Here is a 17,675-nt window from a genome sequence, read left to right on the forward strand (position 1 = left end):
GGGGGGGGGGGGGGGAGCTTGGCGGTCTTATTCACACTTCCTGATCATTTGACTTAATGGGTGCAGAGGAAGGAGAGGTCGTGATGCAATTAGGGGTGACTGTTTTGGTGAAAGAATTGGGTAGAGTTGAACTTTCTTCTGTGTGTGAACAAACGTTAAATTTATCAATAATTTTGTATTTCGACGTGATGTTTCATTTTAGCCCAGCCTGAAATGACTGAAGTCTGAAACTGTTTAGGGAGCAAAGGAGCCAACTTATTTTTTTTTTTTTTGCATTAATTACCCTGGAAAATTAAATTATATCAACTCTAAAGAATTGACTTGGTCCAGACATCCTGAGTGAGTTCCTAGTGTGGGATTAGAATGGGAGCAAACTCAGCCCCCAACATACTGTTTTCTGTATTCTAATACACATAGAGGTGGGGTGTTGTTTTTTTTTTTCCTACCAATTACTATTTTTAAATTACAGTCTTTGTTTTTTCCATTTTCTTTATCTTCATCTTTATTTTTATCGACCCCCTGCCCACCACCCCAAACCTCTCTAACAAAGCTTGATGGCTTGTTCATAAGAGATTTTATACAGAGGAAATAAGATCCTGTGTTCAGAGGGACACTCATTTGGCCTCATGGTGTTAAATAAAGGCTCAGACAGGTTGGGAGCATCCTGCCAGGCACAGGAAGTCCTCCTTTCTTTCCTTCCCACCTGTCCCAAGAGACTCTGAGAGGCAGGGCTGAGAACAAACCCTGTGCTCATTGCTGCTTTTCCCAACCAACTTCTTAGTTCTGTGCTCGTAACTACAGCTCGCGTTTGATTTGCCTAGCTTGTCTTTGGCATCTATCAATGAGCCCTTCTTCAAGGAATGCCCTGCTCTAGCTGTGGAGAGTGTGGTGGTCGTCCTTTCCAACATGGGTGTTCAGGTTCTGACTGCCTAAGAGAAGGTAAGAACCGGAGGAACCAAGACTGGGCCACAGTGCCTTGACCATGTACCTTAGAACCTATGGTGAGGGCTGCCTGAGAAGTTTCTGACCAGGAACGATAGCTTGGATTTCATCTCCGTGCCACTGAGCTTTATGTATATTTCTTCATTTTATCGACAAGCATCCTACTGTGTGCAGTGGAATGTGCTTTGCTGGGGAAAAAAAATCTACATGGCAGAATTCACCAGAGTCAAAGGACTTGTGATTGGCCCTTCTCCCCAAGTTTTCTAGCATGGCACCAAGCTTGGTACCAAATATTAGTTAAACTTTATGAGTTTGAAGATGTGGCAAAGTTTCAGGGCTTAATTTAGTCTGTAGGAACATGCCTTTTGGAGCTATGTTTCAGAAGTGGAGGGCCGGGTCACAGAGCCCTGTGAAGACCTTAGCTGGTTAAAATATCTGGTGTGCTTCTAACTGGTTTCTAGGAAGTTTTGATTGAAATTTCTGTAGAAATTGTAGTCTTATTTTTGTGGTTTTGTGACTGTGATAGTGTCCCAAAGAAGAGCCGACTTATTTAATTTTTCTTGAACTCTCACAGAAGTGTCCCCATCAATGTTGTTAGACTAGAGGAAAGAACAGGAGGGAGAGCAGAAGTATCTCCTGCCAAGGTAGGCTGAGTGCTTGGTAACTTCCTGTACTAGATGCTTTCAGGGCAATTCACCCGAGATGTTTCTGTCCCTTTTTCGTTATGTGAAATACATACCCCCCCACACACATACACACACACACACACACACATGTATACATAGATAATATTGCACACAAATATATTTATGTGTTGCATATATATCTGAAGAAAATGTAGAATTCTGATAGTTCATTGCTACATTTGAGTTAAAATATAATTTTTGTATTATGAAAAATATGCAAATCTTCTCATGAATTAAGGGCTTGCCAAATTGAGTTACATAAGCTTTTGATGTGAGCCATAAGAATTTCCACATAATGACTTTAGATGGTTTTCTACTCAAATTGTGTCTCAGCTTAATCTGGCAGAGGTCTAAAAGTCAGTGCTACACTGTCTGGAAGAATAATTAAGTAGGAATTTTAGAACAATGACTTGTAAGAAATCTCAACTGCCAGAAATATTTTGTTTTGAGAAAGAATTATGCGTGTGTATATGCATGTTGTGTGTGTGTGTGTGTGTGTGTGTGTGTGTGTGTGTGTGTGTGTGTGATTGTTTTATACAAGATAAGTCACTGTCTGGCTATTAGTAAGAAAGATACCTAAAGAGTTAGCAACAAAGACTGGGTATAAGGAAGGTTTAGAGGTTTAATGACTGTGCGAATACCACGTTACTTTGGGCAAAATATCTTCCCAGGCCACCAATCTCTTAGGAGTATTTGAGAATTTTACTTCTCAACTTTTCCATGGGCTTTTTGAGTCTACTCTCCAGTTATATAACTAAAGCTGTGTGTTATTTTGCCTGATAATTTTCAGTTTATTTTGATTTGGTTCCTGACAGAGGTTATAGCTCCATTGCAATATCTGAGACTACTTTTATGTTTAAATTGTGGACTTTATTTTCTGATTAGGCTCTTGAATTGAGGTTTCATATTTATAACTTAGAATAGAGGTAAAGACATGATCTCAGCACCTGGGAGACTGAGGCAGGAACACTTTAGATTTTAGGCCAAGATGGGCTACACAATGAGTTGGCACAGACTGGGCTACAGAATCAAACCAAATTAAAATACAAGCCAATAATAACAGTGTTCTAGTGAGAGACAGAAAAGTAGTGGGTATGAACAGGAGAGGAAGTGTGAAGTAACTGGGAAGAGGAGAAGGAGGGGAGATATGTAGTCAGGTTTTATTGTGTGACAAATCTGTTTTTAATAAAAGGAAAAAGTGGCAGCAAAAGGATATCGCATTCAGAACATTGGTTGAGAAGCTATATCTTCCAGAGATATTACTGGTTGGTTAAAATAAGTCACAGGACAATAAAGTCCTCAGTTTAGTATAGATCAAAATGACATTTCTCCTGCCAGATTTTGGAAGAGTTTTGGATTGTCACATTCATTTTGTTTTTAATTTTAAAAGATAGAGTTGGGTTAGTGACCTATAATCTTTGTTTTGTATCTGCATTGTTTGGTACTTTTAACATTTAAAACTTAATGGTTAGAAGTGAGGTCAACATTGTAGAAGAGAGCTAAGATTGGGTCTAAAGGTAGGACAGTGGGCTGCATGTCTTTTGAAGTTTACTTCTTTTAGTGTTTTTTTGTTGTTGTTTTGTCTTGTTTTTTGTTTTGTTTTGTTTTTTGTTTTTTTGAGACAGGGTTTCTCTGGTTTTGTTTTATTTTTAAGGAGATGAGAGGAGTGGAGGGTGAAAGAGAGACAGAAAAGTTTGGGTAGTAGCTATAGGCACCTGTGTGTTTCAGTGAATGCAGAATATTGTCATAGTTATAGCTTATGATTCCTAACTGACATCAAAATACGATATTCTCTGTTACCATCTTTAACCCCATATAAACTATCCATCTTGCTGCATATAATTAAAATTATACACTTAATCTTGGATGGAGATCTCAACATGAAGAGAATGTTGGAGCTTTAGTGTTATGCAGTGTTCATTCATACTCCTTCTCTTCTCTCTTTTCATATTAATGATTGATATTTAGGAAAATACTATAGAATTTCTTTCCAAAAGAAGTCATTGCATGCTTTGATTTGGCACATTTTCTGGTGATGATAATTTAGATTGCATATAGAATGCATTGAACTTGAAATATAGGCCAAGTAACATCATAAATGTTGAATCTTCACAATCATTTTTGAAAGCTTAGGTCCACAGTTTACAACACGAGACTCAGATTCAAGTAAAGTCCCATGACATGTACAGTTTCTCAATGGCTAGTTCGCTGAGCAGTAGTTTCACCTTTGGATGCTGGATCTCATCTCCTATATTGGATCTCTTCATTAGCATTCCTCGTGGAATCTCTCAGAAGATGAGAGTAGTATGACTAAAGTTGTGCTTCTGTTTGTTCTTCACAATTTGTTTTCTATATAATATTGTGTTATATAGATATATGAAAATATGTTTTATCTCATGTCAGTCTTCTAGACATAAGAGAAACCATTTGACAATAATCAAAGCGCACCTCTAGGAGGATGGAAGAATTTTTTTTCCCAGTCAGAGCAAAATCTATGTTTTCAGCTGCGTTCTGGAGTAATGGGCTAGACATTCTTTAATGCGATGTTTAACTTTCAGGCTCATTAACTTTCTTTCTTCCTTCCCTCGGCTTTGTCCAAGTCTCATCGCATCCATAATTGCAATTCCAGAGTCATCTTTCCCATGGAAAGACAGGGAAAACACGCAATCTTTGAAGGATTTTGTGTACATTTCTGCATGTTTTTCCCTTTCAGGTTTATTTTTATTCATTCCAAGTCCTGACAGTTCAGTTACCCACATTTAGATCCAGAAAGCTTGCAGGAGCTCCAATTTAGTGAATTCATATGCATATTTGAGGTCTTACCCTTTCCAGTTGGTTGACTTTAATATTTAGCAAAGGTATTGATTGGTCTTTTAACTCTTTGAATTACATACATTTTATTGAAAATGTCTTTCATTGTTTCGATATGAAAACTTTTTCTCCTTATCCTGACACTCCTCTGTTCAGTGTCTCATTGATGATTTTATATCCTGGATTTGAATTTACTACTAACAGGTTTTGTAGTCTTGGAAACTTTAAATGTGTTCCAAAGAACTAGCATGATATTTTCCTTAGTTTTTCTTTAAGACCTGAGTTCATTTATACATACAGCAACATTTATTACAAATTATATAAGGATCAAATTCCATACTTATCTTTTTATTTACTAGTATGAACTTTTTAAGAATAATTAAAAGTTGAAGTAGGTGTGTTTACTAAGAAATTCCTATCTTTATTTTTCATTTTTATCATTTATTAATTGTAAAAGTAATATATTTCATTATAACATTTTCGCATGTATTCAATATACTTAGATCACCTTAATTTCCTATTAACATATCCTGTTTTCCCCTCCCCCTTGTCCTCTTCCTGTACCTCCAAGTTCTGCCCTTTTCTTTTTCTCCCTCCTTTCCTTCTTCCTTCCCTTCCCTCCCTGTCTGTGTCCTTCCTCCCTCCCTCCCTCAGTCCCTTCCTTCCTTCCCTTCTTCCTTTCTCCTTCCTTCCTCCCTCCCTCCCTCCTTCAGTCCCTTTCCTCCTTCCCTTCTTCCTTTCTCCCTCCTTCCCTCCCTCTCCCTCCTCCCCTCCCTCCCTCCATTTTCTTCCTTTTCCCTTTCCTTCTTTCCCTCTTTACAGTTCAATCATTTCAGTGAGAGTCTGCTTCATTATGTGGTGCATTCCTCAGACTCTGTATTTTTTTTTTTCTTCTACTGGGTCCATTTCTGTCGACTATCTGATTTTAGTCAATTCTAAAGCATAGGTGTAGAGAGTTTAAGAAAACCCACTGAGTGATGCCCAGTGTAGTTGTGATTTCAAATATGGAAAATAATTGGAGAGAAATAAGAAAATATGGAAAGAAATTAGATTGCCCAGCTTTCTTCCTTTTAGACCGGACTTAGAGAAGTTCTATCTGTGAAAGTACCTTTGTCTTTATATCTCTCTGTATTTGTCATAGTTTAATTATTTAATCTTTCTAGTATTTGAATTACCAATTAAGCCTCTGGGAAAACATGACCCCATTTTCATTGACCATCTTTACTAAAATTGTGGTTATGTACAAAGTTTTAAAATAAAATTAGCGTAATTAACCTTACTGATTTTAGTTAATTCATCTGTCCATATTAGGAGATAGTTTGGGTTTCATTTCTTGTGAAACACAAGAGAGATTGCATGAGAAATAAAGGTGCTACTGTCAAGGAAAATAACAACTCCACTGTTGAGAAGTGTTGAGGGGAAGGATTGTTGTCTCCCTGCCTCGCTGGAACTGTTACATGCCAGTAGGCTCACTGTAAGTGATCCCCTGATGGATTCTGTACTGGACAATGAGCTTCAGAACCCGAGGCGTCTTCTTGCCTTTGTAGAGTGACACAGGGCTCTGAAGCATCAATGAGAGTCACTGGGCACACAAAAGGTTGAGGGTAGAGTTACTTTGAGACCATATCTCACTTTCAGGGAAGTAGTGGGAGAGATTGTGTCTTGAGAAGGAAGACATTTTAGAGGTAACCCTTTTAAGATTTCAATTTAAATGTGTGACTCATGTGCTTAGATGTATGATTGATTGCATATGTGTTGACAGGCTAACCATCTTGTTGGATCCTGATCAGCTATAGACAGAGGTATTGTTATGCTGGAATAAACATAATTTTAAAAGAATTGGTATTGAAAATATTTCAGGTGGTTTTTGTTTTTGATATTTAATCACAGACAATTAGGGAAACCCTGAGCAATGCCATTATTAACTGGGAGAGAATAAACAGCAGCAACATTGTAGTTCTTATTTGATTGTCTTGTAACCTATGGCAAGTTGCAGTAAACACAGGTCACCTTCCTAGTGCTTCACTTCAGAAATCATTTTATATCAGATAAAAAACTGCTTCAATATATTTATTTTATTTATATAGCATCAGGTTCTACAAATAATTCACAGAGGGGCTAGAGGGGTAGAGTACTTGCCTAGCATGCAAAAGGCTCTGGGATTATTTACCAGAGTTTCATATACCAGTATGGTGGGCCACATCTGTAATCCCAGAGTTCAGGAGGTGGGACAGAAGAATCAGGAGGACAAGGCCACCATCAGCTACATAGCATTTTGGGGCTACCCTGGGTTACTTGTGACTCTGTCTTGAAAAAAAAAATAGACAAAGGTGATATACTTAAGGTCAACGTAAGTATTTAAATACTTAAGTTTATTTATATAGCTTAAAATATTTATTTGAATGCTTTATGATTCAAATAGAGGCTTATGCTATGAAGTGATCAGGCCATGAAATAATCTTATTTATTTACTTATTTATTTATTTATTTTTGTGCTGTGTATTAACACGGGGTATCCAATATGAGAAGCAAATTCTTTCTCTGCCACTCCTATTTTAGATGGAAAACATTAACATACTTCTACTCTAAACTGATTATAAACAAAATTCAATCTGTATAACTAAAATAAGGAAGATTCGGAGTAAGGGAAAGCAGAACAGAGGCCACCAGAGGCAGTGGATGCAAGAACAGCGTTCTCCACTAATGCATCCTGTCAGACTGTGTCTTTCTGTAAAGAGTTCTTGAGGTTTGAAGAACAAGATCTTATCCTAACTCTACTGTGATGCCACGGAGTTAGATTACTTATACTGCTCTTTCCTTCTCAGTTTGGTCTCCTGTGATTTTTAGAGTGGTGGGGGAGACTCTGTGAATACCCTTCCTCTCCTACCCAGTACTTGGTGTTTTAATTGTGTGTCCTTGAATGAGTTGGGCCATCACCACCCAATTGCATGCTGTGCTTAATCCTTTAGGTAAAGTCCTTCCAACAGCCCCATGTGCTTCCTAGAAATCATGTGTGTACCATCAATGTCTGTGTTCACCACTCAAATTCTGTGGAAATCTCTGGCTTAAAAAATATCAAACACAGAAATCTCCATTTAGCTACATTTTACTAGGTTTCTTCCTCTCAAAGCTGGCCCTCCCCAAATACATTGTTTTACATGAACTAAGCATTTATTGTTTGATTTTCTCTTTGACCTTTGATCGTTTCTGTTACCAAATGGCTGGCTAAAAGAGAGCTGGATGAACAAAGCAAATATTTTCTCCTGGGTTTAATAATTAATAACTTGAGCTGACATCACAAAAACCCGTGGTTAAGGCTCATTACAATGTCATGGTGGTAGAAGTTTTTAAATTTTAACTTGTATAAAAAGCTATTGCTCTTTTGTCTCCACACTAGGTGTTAGGAGTGGATAAATGATGTGCACTGCCCTGAGCCCCAAGGTTCGCAGTGGACCTGGCCTGTCTGATATGCATCAGTACAGCCAGTGGCTGGCCAGCAGACATGAAGCTAATTTGCTGCCAATGAAAGAAGACTTGGCCTTGTGGCTAACCAATCTATTAGGTAAGGTTATAAGATATCACTTTGTGAGCAAAGATAACAATGTCTTGTATATTTTACCTCCTCTCAGAGTGTCCTTCTCCCAAGCATGTGACCATACCTGGGAAAGAAAGGCCTTCTTTATTAGGATTTTTCATCTGGGAAATTGAAGCCTGTGGAAATTTAAATGAATTTCCCAGTGCCTCTCACGCTAGCTGTGTTTCATATTGCTTCATCCTGCACTGGAATGTGGAAACCTGCAATCAGGTCGCTTATACTGTTCCTGCTCTGGTCTGATTTATTTCTGACTCTGGTTTGCAGCTGACCACTTTGACCTGTGCTTTGGTTCAAGCTGCAGGCTCTGTGAAATCTGCTTCTAAAATGGTCTTTCTTGCCCTACTTTTACATCATACCTTCCAAAGCTGCTGAGTGCAGGAACTCAGGGAGAATACCCATGCTTTGTCCAAGTGGGCTGACTGGAGGAATTTAGCTTTGAACTAAATTCTGTTTTTTATTTTTATTTTTTAATATACATTTTTGGAAAAGTATCATTGTTGAGAAAAATAATAGTACATGCTAATGGTGTCTTTTCTTTTGTCTGATGAATTTCAAGGATCAAAGTGCAACAATGAAGGGTACAGATTTGCACAATTAAAGGCTCATCATATATTTAGCTATAGCCTCCCCAGTACCAGATTTTCCCAGACAAGAAGAGTGAGCCACCACATTAGGACCTTACAGTTTTTGGGATGTAGGATTGAACTGTGGAACAGGGAGAGCTTGGGTGGTGTTTTGTGGTTAGCTTAGAGGATGGACTGCACAGTTTTATTACTGAAGCAGTCCTGCAAGCTGCAGGCTTCACTTTCCAGCTAGGAAGATGGGGCTTCTGGGCTGCATCCCTCTGGCTGAAATCTAGCAGAGGCTAAGAACCCATTTACCTCTTGCAGAGTTTTTCTCTGCTTCCTGGCTTTTATACTTATATGCTATATTTAAAAGTCTTTGTCTATGGGGAGCTACTTGCTTTTTTCTTCATCATAAACACCCTATCTTGACTAACTTCGTGGTTCAACCAAAACAACTATGTGACAATATAGAAAATATACCCTCAGAAAGGTTCTCAGAACCCGTTCCCTACAAGCAAGGTCCCCCACTCCACCGTGGGACTATCTCTAAAAGGAGGAAGAGACTTGTACTTGGTAGTAATTCCCCACTAACTTCATTAAACAGGCAGTTGGTGCCTCCCTTGCTTTTGTCCTACCAGGCCTAACTAATGACTACTATATGTCTAGTCATCTGCTACAGATGCAAGTTGTCATTGGAACTGTGACACAGAAATTTTTTTCCAGTTTTTAAAATAGTGTCTTATTTATTTTTTACAATTTTACAAATGTAAACAATGTATCTTGATCCTACCCACCCAGCTTCCACTAGGCTCCTTCCTCTAGTCCCTCTCCTCACTTTATGTCCTCCCCTTTCCTTTCTTTTTTTTCTTTCTTTTTACATTCTTTGTCACCCATGGAGCCCACCTCGTTCTGTCTCCTGGAATTGCTGTCTGGTCTTGTTGGCTTGATCATAGGCAGGCGGCCACAGCTGTAGTGAGTTCATGAGTACAATGGCCATGTCACGCCCAGGAGATAGCATTTCCCATGCTCTTCCCCATTTGTCTTTCCATTCTTTCTGTCCCCTCTTCTGGAATGTTCCCTGAGACTTGTGGAGACAGATTGTTAGATGTCCCATTTAGGACTAAGCACTCAACAGTCACTTGTTCTCGCTTCTGTGACCAGTTAGGAGTCTGCGTTGACTACTGCCCACTGCAGAGTCAAGCATCTCTAGTTAGGTTGAGGACAGCACTAATTCTTGTAAAGAAACAAACTTTCGAGAGGTGGTTTAACAACACTTAGGAAGGCAACAAAGGTAGGTTCCCCCTGGGGCCTATGACCTCCTAAGCCATATGTTTTTGCCCAGGCTTTCAGTACCAGGCGTGAATTCCCTCCTGTGCAAAAGGCATCAAATCCAATCCAAAAGCAGTTGGTTACCAATTACCCTTGTGCTACTACTGAGCAGCAGTGAGCACATGCTATCGGACAGGTTGATACAGTAGCATCCAAGGTTCACTGCAATATGATACCATTGATGGCTTTTTCTCCCATCAGGCTTCATAGCACCTTCTAGGACTATGAAAACTAGCCAGTATGTTGTCTCTTCAGCAATAAAGTTTACTCTCTAGTTTTGGTGGACAACTCAAGAGCTGTGACAGTGGTCTATTTGTTTAATGGACCTCTAGGGTATCACTGATCAGTAACTCATAGGGAGGGTTCCCAAGCCTAGCACTGACATTTTCATTTATTAGTCATTATCTTCTGGCAGAAGTGTTGTTCACCCATGCAAGGTACATATGCTGAAATTTCTTTCTTTTTTTTTTTTTTTTAAGATTTTGCTTATTTTTATCTTATGCACGTGAGTGTTTTGCTTGCATATATGTCTATGCACCATGCGTGTACAGTGTGTGTATAGTGGCCCCAGAGGCCAGAAGAGGGCTTTGGATCCTGTTGAACTGGACAGTTGTGAGTTTCCATATGGGTGCAGAGAATCAAACACAGGTCCTCTGAAAGAGCAGCCAATAAAAGATGTGCTAGTGAATAGCTATATGTAAACAAAGGTACAGGTTTTGAGGAGGGGCAGAGGGCCTTCTAGAGAATCTATCAGTTAACTTTCTAATGTTCCAATTATAGGAATCAATACTCTGCTAACTAGTACAGATATGACAGCAGTGAGGCCAAAGCAGACAAACCTAGGTTCCAAGCCTGGCCCTGTCATCTGGACAGACCATTCATCTTGGAGCCTCAGTTTTCTCAGAAAATTTCTGCCTATTTCATGGGTTGGAATAGTTAAGAAAGCACATTGTAAATCAGCCAGCTGGTGGTTAAACAGTCACCCAGCAGAAAAGTTAGAATAGTTATTATAATAATGATTTGGATTTTAATAACTATAATGATACATACTCAGAGGTCACATAAACTTGGTGAAACATTAGGTGAGCCAGATGAGTTTTCCTGATTATGTCTCGCTCCTTTCTTTTTTGTGGAGCTTGCAATGATAATGAATCGGCTGTATGAAGGTGTCTGCTATGCTGGAATCAATACTGACCCAGAGCTCAAATACCCAAAAGGAGCTGGATGAGTCCTATGAGCATGGGCTCTAGCACTTTGTATAGTGCCTGGATCATAGTTAATGTTATATAAGTTGCTGTTCCATTTATAAAGTCCAGTTAAATTGTTATTTTTTTTTTAAAAAGACTTGTTGGGGGCTAAATCATATACTGTCTTGAAAAAAGTTGTACTGATTGTAATCAATAGTGTGATTAACAAAGGGCCATGGAGATGTTAGGACAGGAGGAATGGGAGTGAGTACACCATATCCCGATTACACAGGCGTGACCTAGTGTTGGGTGACTAGGTCATCAAAGTGTTCTGTTTAACCAATGTGATCATTCTCAAAGTAGTTTGATTGGCGTGAGCAGCCTAGTACAGCCTCAAAGAACAGTCAGTGTGTGTAATGGAAAGATCCTTGGGTTAGAAATCAGGAGACCTGGCTCCTTTCTGGGCATCAGGAGACCTGGCTTCAGCTTCTGGCTGTTCCACTGGTAGGAAACATGCCCAGAGTCACTCAGCTATCTGTTCTGGGCTTGGTGTCCTCAACTATAAATGAAAGAGTTGGAGATGTTCTTTAATAACCTTTCCAGCTCCTAAAATCTAAGTTTCCAAGAAATCTGATTCTGGAGCTTTGGGTTGGGCAGTTTAGGTCAACAAAATACATATGTAAGCAAAGTAAATATATAATGGATAATTTTTTAAAGAATAAGCAGATTATCTTGTTAAGTATTTATTAGTAGTTGTAGTGAATGAAATTGATAGTTTATGAAACTTTCCAGACAAGGGATCCTAAAAGGATTAAAAAAAATGTAGTTATTGAGTATTATCTTTCAATGGACTGGAACTCACCCCAGGTAGACAGAGACTAGACCTCAAGGAAACACTATCAATGATAATTTGGAAAGGAGTCTAAACATTTGAAACTGTTTTAAATGGTAAAACATGTAGAGATAGGAAAAATAAACATTTTTTGAATAGTAATGAGAAATGAACACGTGAATAGCTTTGTTTGAAGGTGGCTTTCACACATGTAGTAGCAACTCCCAGTGTGCACTTGATTTGGAAGTGAAAATGTAAAATGATTTGTTATTGTGGAGGGAGTGCTCAGAGGCTTAGTACACTTACTGCTTTAGCAGAGGACCTGGGTTGGTTCTCAGTACTCATAGCAGGCAGCTTAAACCCATCTGTAACTCTAGTACCAGGGGATATGTTGTCTTCTTTTGGCGTCTGTGGGCATCACACACATGATACACATAAACTCATACAAGCACACAGACACATACACACATACACACATACACAAAGAGAGAGGTAGAGGGAGAGAGAGGGGGAGAAGGAGAGAGGAGCAGAGAGAGAGGGAGAGAGGGAGAAGGAGAGAGGGGCAGAGAGAGAGGGAGAGAGGGAAAAGGAGAGAGGGAAAGAGGGGCAGAAAGAGAGGGAGAAGGAGAGAGGGAGAGAGGGGCAGAAAGAGAGGGAGAAGGAGAGAGGGAAAGGGAGAGGGGGAGGGAGAGGATAAATAAGTGTTTTAAAATCATCTTTTTACCATCTGAGTAATATTTGCATATTTTGCTGTATAGTGCTGTCTCTCAGATTTTAGCTTCTTTGTGCTTATACCATAGAACTGTCCTGGTGGCAGTCTCCATATTGGTCCTGTTTCTATACTAAGCACTAAATTCTTGAGTGGGAAAGAAATGTTAAGTTTCTAGATTCTTGTTCTTATGGGATCATACTTGCAGAGATCTTTGATGATCCCATTTTAGTTATCTTGTTTAAAATGTAACTTTAAAAATGTACTTTTTAAAGGATAATTGGTGATTAAACTTGGATATTTCTGATCCTATACATAAGCTGTCAATTCAAGATGGACTTTTTAATGGATAGTTTATTTTCAGGTTCTCTAAAGACCGAAAAAAATGTTCTGATGGATAAGAGAATGCATGTTTTGCTGACAGATGAATATTCACATTTATGTCTCCAATGTGATATGTGATATTTTAAATACCATTTTAGAGTTCTAGACATAGAGGTGAAGATACAGTAGTGACCGTTAGTCACTCTCAGCTTATGTATTAATACTGGCTATCTTGTGGGATGTTTGCTAGTTGAAGTAAGCAACATGACTTGTGAAGAGGTCACTGTGTTTGGAGCATCTTACAGGAAATACTCTGTGTAGGTCTGCTACATTTTCAGATTGTAGCTGGGGCTGTGGAGTAGCATATGTTAAACACTTAGCAAATTCTGAGCTGGGCCATGAATGTTCTACCATCTTCAGTAAGAGTGTGTGCTGGACTGCTTCTTACATGGTGGTCCCTGTTACCCATTACCGACAGGTGTGATCTACATTAAACACACATGTTCTGTCTGTACTGTAAGCCGTTGACTCGGTCCTTTTAACTCGGAACCAAGTATCACTCACTCATTGTTTATATCTCTAGAAGATGCCACAACACTAAAAGCTTATGCCAGCAAATCTTGAGGAAATTTTTAATTATTGGTTGGAGCATAAAGAATGTCAGTAAATGAATAGCCCTAGGTTGCTGCAGTTATCCATAATGTAGAATTAAGTACATCTAGCTCTGTGATTGGTAGTGGACTTCTGAGGATTGAATTCGTCTGGCTGAGTCAAATATAGTAACAAAATGTTTGTGTCACATGGGTTTTTACATAGTATAAAAACTATAATTTCTCTATTAGTTTTGTTCTGTGATACTGAAGCTACTGGCATGGTATTTTAAAGGAAGACTTATTAAACACTGGAAGGAGTTGATGTTTTTCTTGATGGTTGTAGGTCTTCAAGATGAAGACTTGTGTGTTTATATCGACCTAGAAATTACCCTCTGTTTTCACCAAAGCTAAGTTATGTTGAATTGATTTTACTTATATTTAGAAAATGCGTCGATAGTTGATAGTCTGACAAGTTCCATTTTCTGATCTTCTACATGCATAGAAAAGAAAATTTATCAGTTTTCAACTTAACATGAGTGATGTGCTTGAATTTTTCAGTTATTTCTAAAAATTTACTTCAATTTTCACAAGATGTGGCCTCATATGCCTTTAGTCCCAACACTTGGGAGATAGTGGTGGGCTGATCTCTGTGATCTCTGTGATCTCTGTGTTCAAGGCCAACTTGGTTTACAAAGCAAATTCTAGGACAGCCAGGGCTGTTACAATGAGAAACCCTGTCTCAAAAGAAAAAAAAGGAAACATCTGTCTTTTGGAGCCAGTGCTATCAAATACAGCTGTTGTTTAATAAGCTAGGGACAGGAGATTCTTCCTACTGCAGGGCAACTTTTCATTGGGGTTCTCATCTTCTCATATCTTCATGTTCTTAGTGTAAGACAATAAAACTCCATGGGCAGTCATGTGCTTTGTTAGTGTAGATGTGTATAGGCACAGGTTTATGTTCTTCTGATTCTGCCCTTCAGAGCAGTCTGTGTGTTTGTTGTTTGAAAGCAGTTCTTGTAACACAACCCCTTTGCCATCTCTGATTTAAATGTGTGGTAGACCTGTGAGTCGGCATGTAACAGGTCCTGGTCTGGAGTTCTGATATCATGAGTCACTTCCTATATCATACTCTGAAAATTCAGTCTCAAAATACCAAGTAATTTGAGGTAAGGTAAATCATTGTCAAAAATGCTGAGTAATTTGGATTGCACTAGAAAATGAGTTATGTTTGAGTCCTCTAGAAATGAAAAATAAATTGAAGTTGAAGGTGCAGAGGGATTAGAGTTTGATACTGTAGCATCAGAATTATCTTCAGACATTGACACTATACCAGCTTTCTTCTGCCATGTTCCAAAGCAGATATGAGAACATGGCTGCACAATCTTCTCAGCTATGTTCCAGGGTTTCTGTTCATCTCACAGTCCCAAGATTATCAATTTCTAACAAGCCTTCTATAAAACTTCTATATAAGGAAACAGAACAATAACATTTTCATTTGAGATAATGGTCTGCTGTAGGAAATAGTCACTATATGTTCGGTAAATATTGAAATTGTCAAGCCGAATGGCTGAGTGCATAGACTTTGAACCTGGGATGCCTGGGTCAAAGGGCTATGTGCTAATTGTGTGGATTTTTTTTAAAGGTAAGTTGTAACATACACTCTGTAGTACTGTGAGAAGTAACATACAAATGTGCTCATATGCTTGATACATTGTGTCCAAATGTCAAATGTGAATATTACATATAGTCTTACCTTTGGGAATCCAGTATTACTAACTTTTGGGGACAAACTCTGTTCTCACTCCAATAGAAGATAAATGTATCTTTGCCCCTACCCTGAGATAATGCCAGTCTAAATATTTTATAGACGGATATCCAGTCTTTATATAAGCTATGTCAAACATAATTTGGTAGATATTTACTGATGCACACTCATGCTGATTTTAGTTATCCAATTCCTCCTTAAAAATCCTGAGGCTGATGCTAAATTTGTTCATTTAGCCTATAAAGGCTATAAGGGCCAGTGACTACTGTGTTACTCAATCAAATGCCTTGGTCACTGTACCAGTCAGCTATCAAGCATTACTGAAAGGATGTAAAATCAGAGTTCAGTACTGTGGATGTAGAAAATAATTATATGACTTCAAGATCAGAGCACCTTGGGTTGATCTTCATGCCCATGGCATTTATGGGCTGATTTATCTGGTAATCCGAGATGGTTTAGTGGTACCTGTCTAGTATTCTTGATTCTCTATACATGCTAAGTAAGATATGGGAAAGGCAGGGCTGAGAATGTGGCAATGACCAGACTCTAAATACACTTGTGTATGCTTTATAATCTGATATGTGAAGTTGCCTAACACAATAAGGAAGACCTGATTTGTGAAGCAGAAGTCATTAATTACATGTTAATTTTACTTAAGGAATTGTAATTCATTCTTCACAGCCTGCTCTTATGGATATGTCTTGGCTAAATTCAACTGGCATTATACTCTGCCTTTTCCTTAAATGCTGTTAGTGATATGTGTGGAATGTAAGTCAAGAAGTGAATCATTCCATAAAGCCATTATAACTGACTTCTTACAATTATATAGTACATTGAAAATATATATTTAATGACTTAATATTTTGATGGAAAATATATTCCATATAAAGAATTTTTTAAATAGAACTTTTCAGTCTTGCATTTTTCCTTCATTTGAGGCAGTCTATTTCAACTATAAAGTATATAACAGTCTGTGTTTTAGCCAAAACCCCCACCTTTCTAAGCTATAAAATACACAGAATTGAAAGCTGACACCTAATATATTCTTCATTGGTTACAGATGTTCAGTATAAAGTTTTTCAAGTGTTGATAGAGGGCAGGACAATGGACATTTGTGAGATCCAAGGAAAATCAAGTGAAAAGTGTAACTCTGGCCAAATTTCTGATGGCTCTTTAATGAAAACTAATTTTCTTTTTATTATTAAAAATTCTTTTCAACTTATTATAATCATCTAGTCACTTGAAAATATGAAGAGGAATCATAAAATTGCTGTGGAGTTTAACATATCGAGCTCCTTCCAGAGGCAAAATATCTTTGCAATTTATAAAAGGAACCACTCAACAAAATCAGTTAAGGACTTGGTGTAAAGTTTATCGTGATATTTAAACAAATCACAATAAATTGACAATTTTAGGCAACTATTTTTGGTATTAATGTGCCATGGCTGCTTTCAAGATAATGTTCTCTTCATTGAACTGACATTAGGAGCACAGCATTCAATCTCTCCTGCTGGCTTTTTGTGTTTCAAGACTCCTATCCTCCTTTCTGAGCTGACTGAACTCAATACACTTCTGAAGTCAAAGCAGCCTGCACAGGAGAACCTCTGGGGTCTGCACTTACGTCACTGCTGCTCTGTCACCTGCAGAAGTCATTATCCTCGCCAGAGGCTAGCAAGTGAGCTACTCAGCAGGGAAAAAGAGAACACAAGAACTAACTCCTTTCCCCTCTCTATACTCCCCACGGCACAAGTGCATGCACACACGCACACACAGACACACACACACACATGTACATGCACACACACAGACACACATACACAGGCACACACACACACAGACACACATACACAGACACACAGACACGCACACAGACACATATACACACACACAGAGACACATATACACACAGACACATATACACACAGGCACACACACAGGCACACATACAGATACACACACAGGCATACACAGACACAGACACACAGACACACACACAGCCACACACACACATAGACACAGACACATACACACAGACACACACACATAGACACACACAGACATGCACATTGCATAACATCATTTCAAACAGATTTTTTAAAAAAAGAAATGCAAACATTGGATAGAGTAAGTGTAAATCAGTGGTTTTTCTGTGACTTACGTGGGCTATATTTAAGTGTCCATGGAGTTGCATCCCCTACACTTTTAAGAAAATAAGCCGATGTGAGCCCCAATGTTTTGTCAAGGCTTTCTAGACGTTTTATTTGTTAATTCACATGCTTGCTGATTGCATTTATCCGGTGCCTATCACAGGAATCATAAAATGTTTACCTCTGTAG

General features: G+C 38.5%; 1 protein-coding gene across 4 annotated transcripts in view; it reads left to right on the forward strand.

The window, feature by feature from the left end:
- The window catches only part of Gas2 (growth arrest specific 2), a 133,049-nt gene that overhangs the window by 21,561 nt on the left and 93,813 nt on the right, over positions 1-17,675 (forward strand). For 3 of the 4 annotated variants that reach the window (XM_031386799.1, XM_031386800.1, XM_031386801.1), the window contains one exon: positions 7,837-8,001. In XM_031386799.1, coding sequence (XP_031242659.1) covers positions 7,854-8,001 — 148 coding nt within the window. In that variant the 5' untranslated portion in view covers positions 7,837-7,853. Of the gene's footprint in view, positions 1-765; positions 940-7,836; positions 8,002-17,675 lie in introns of those variants that run through there. The other variant, XM_031386802.1, reaches the window with a different exon arrangement.

Source organism: Mastomys coucha, unplaced genomic scaffold, assembly GCF_008632895.1.
Source record: "Mastomys coucha isolate ucsf_1 unplaced genomic scaffold, UCSF_Mcou_1 pScaffold21, whole genome shotgun sequence".
Classification (NCBI taxonomy): domain Eukaryota; kingdom Metazoa; phylum Chordata; class Mammalia; order Rodentia; family Muridae; genus Mastomys; species Mastomys coucha.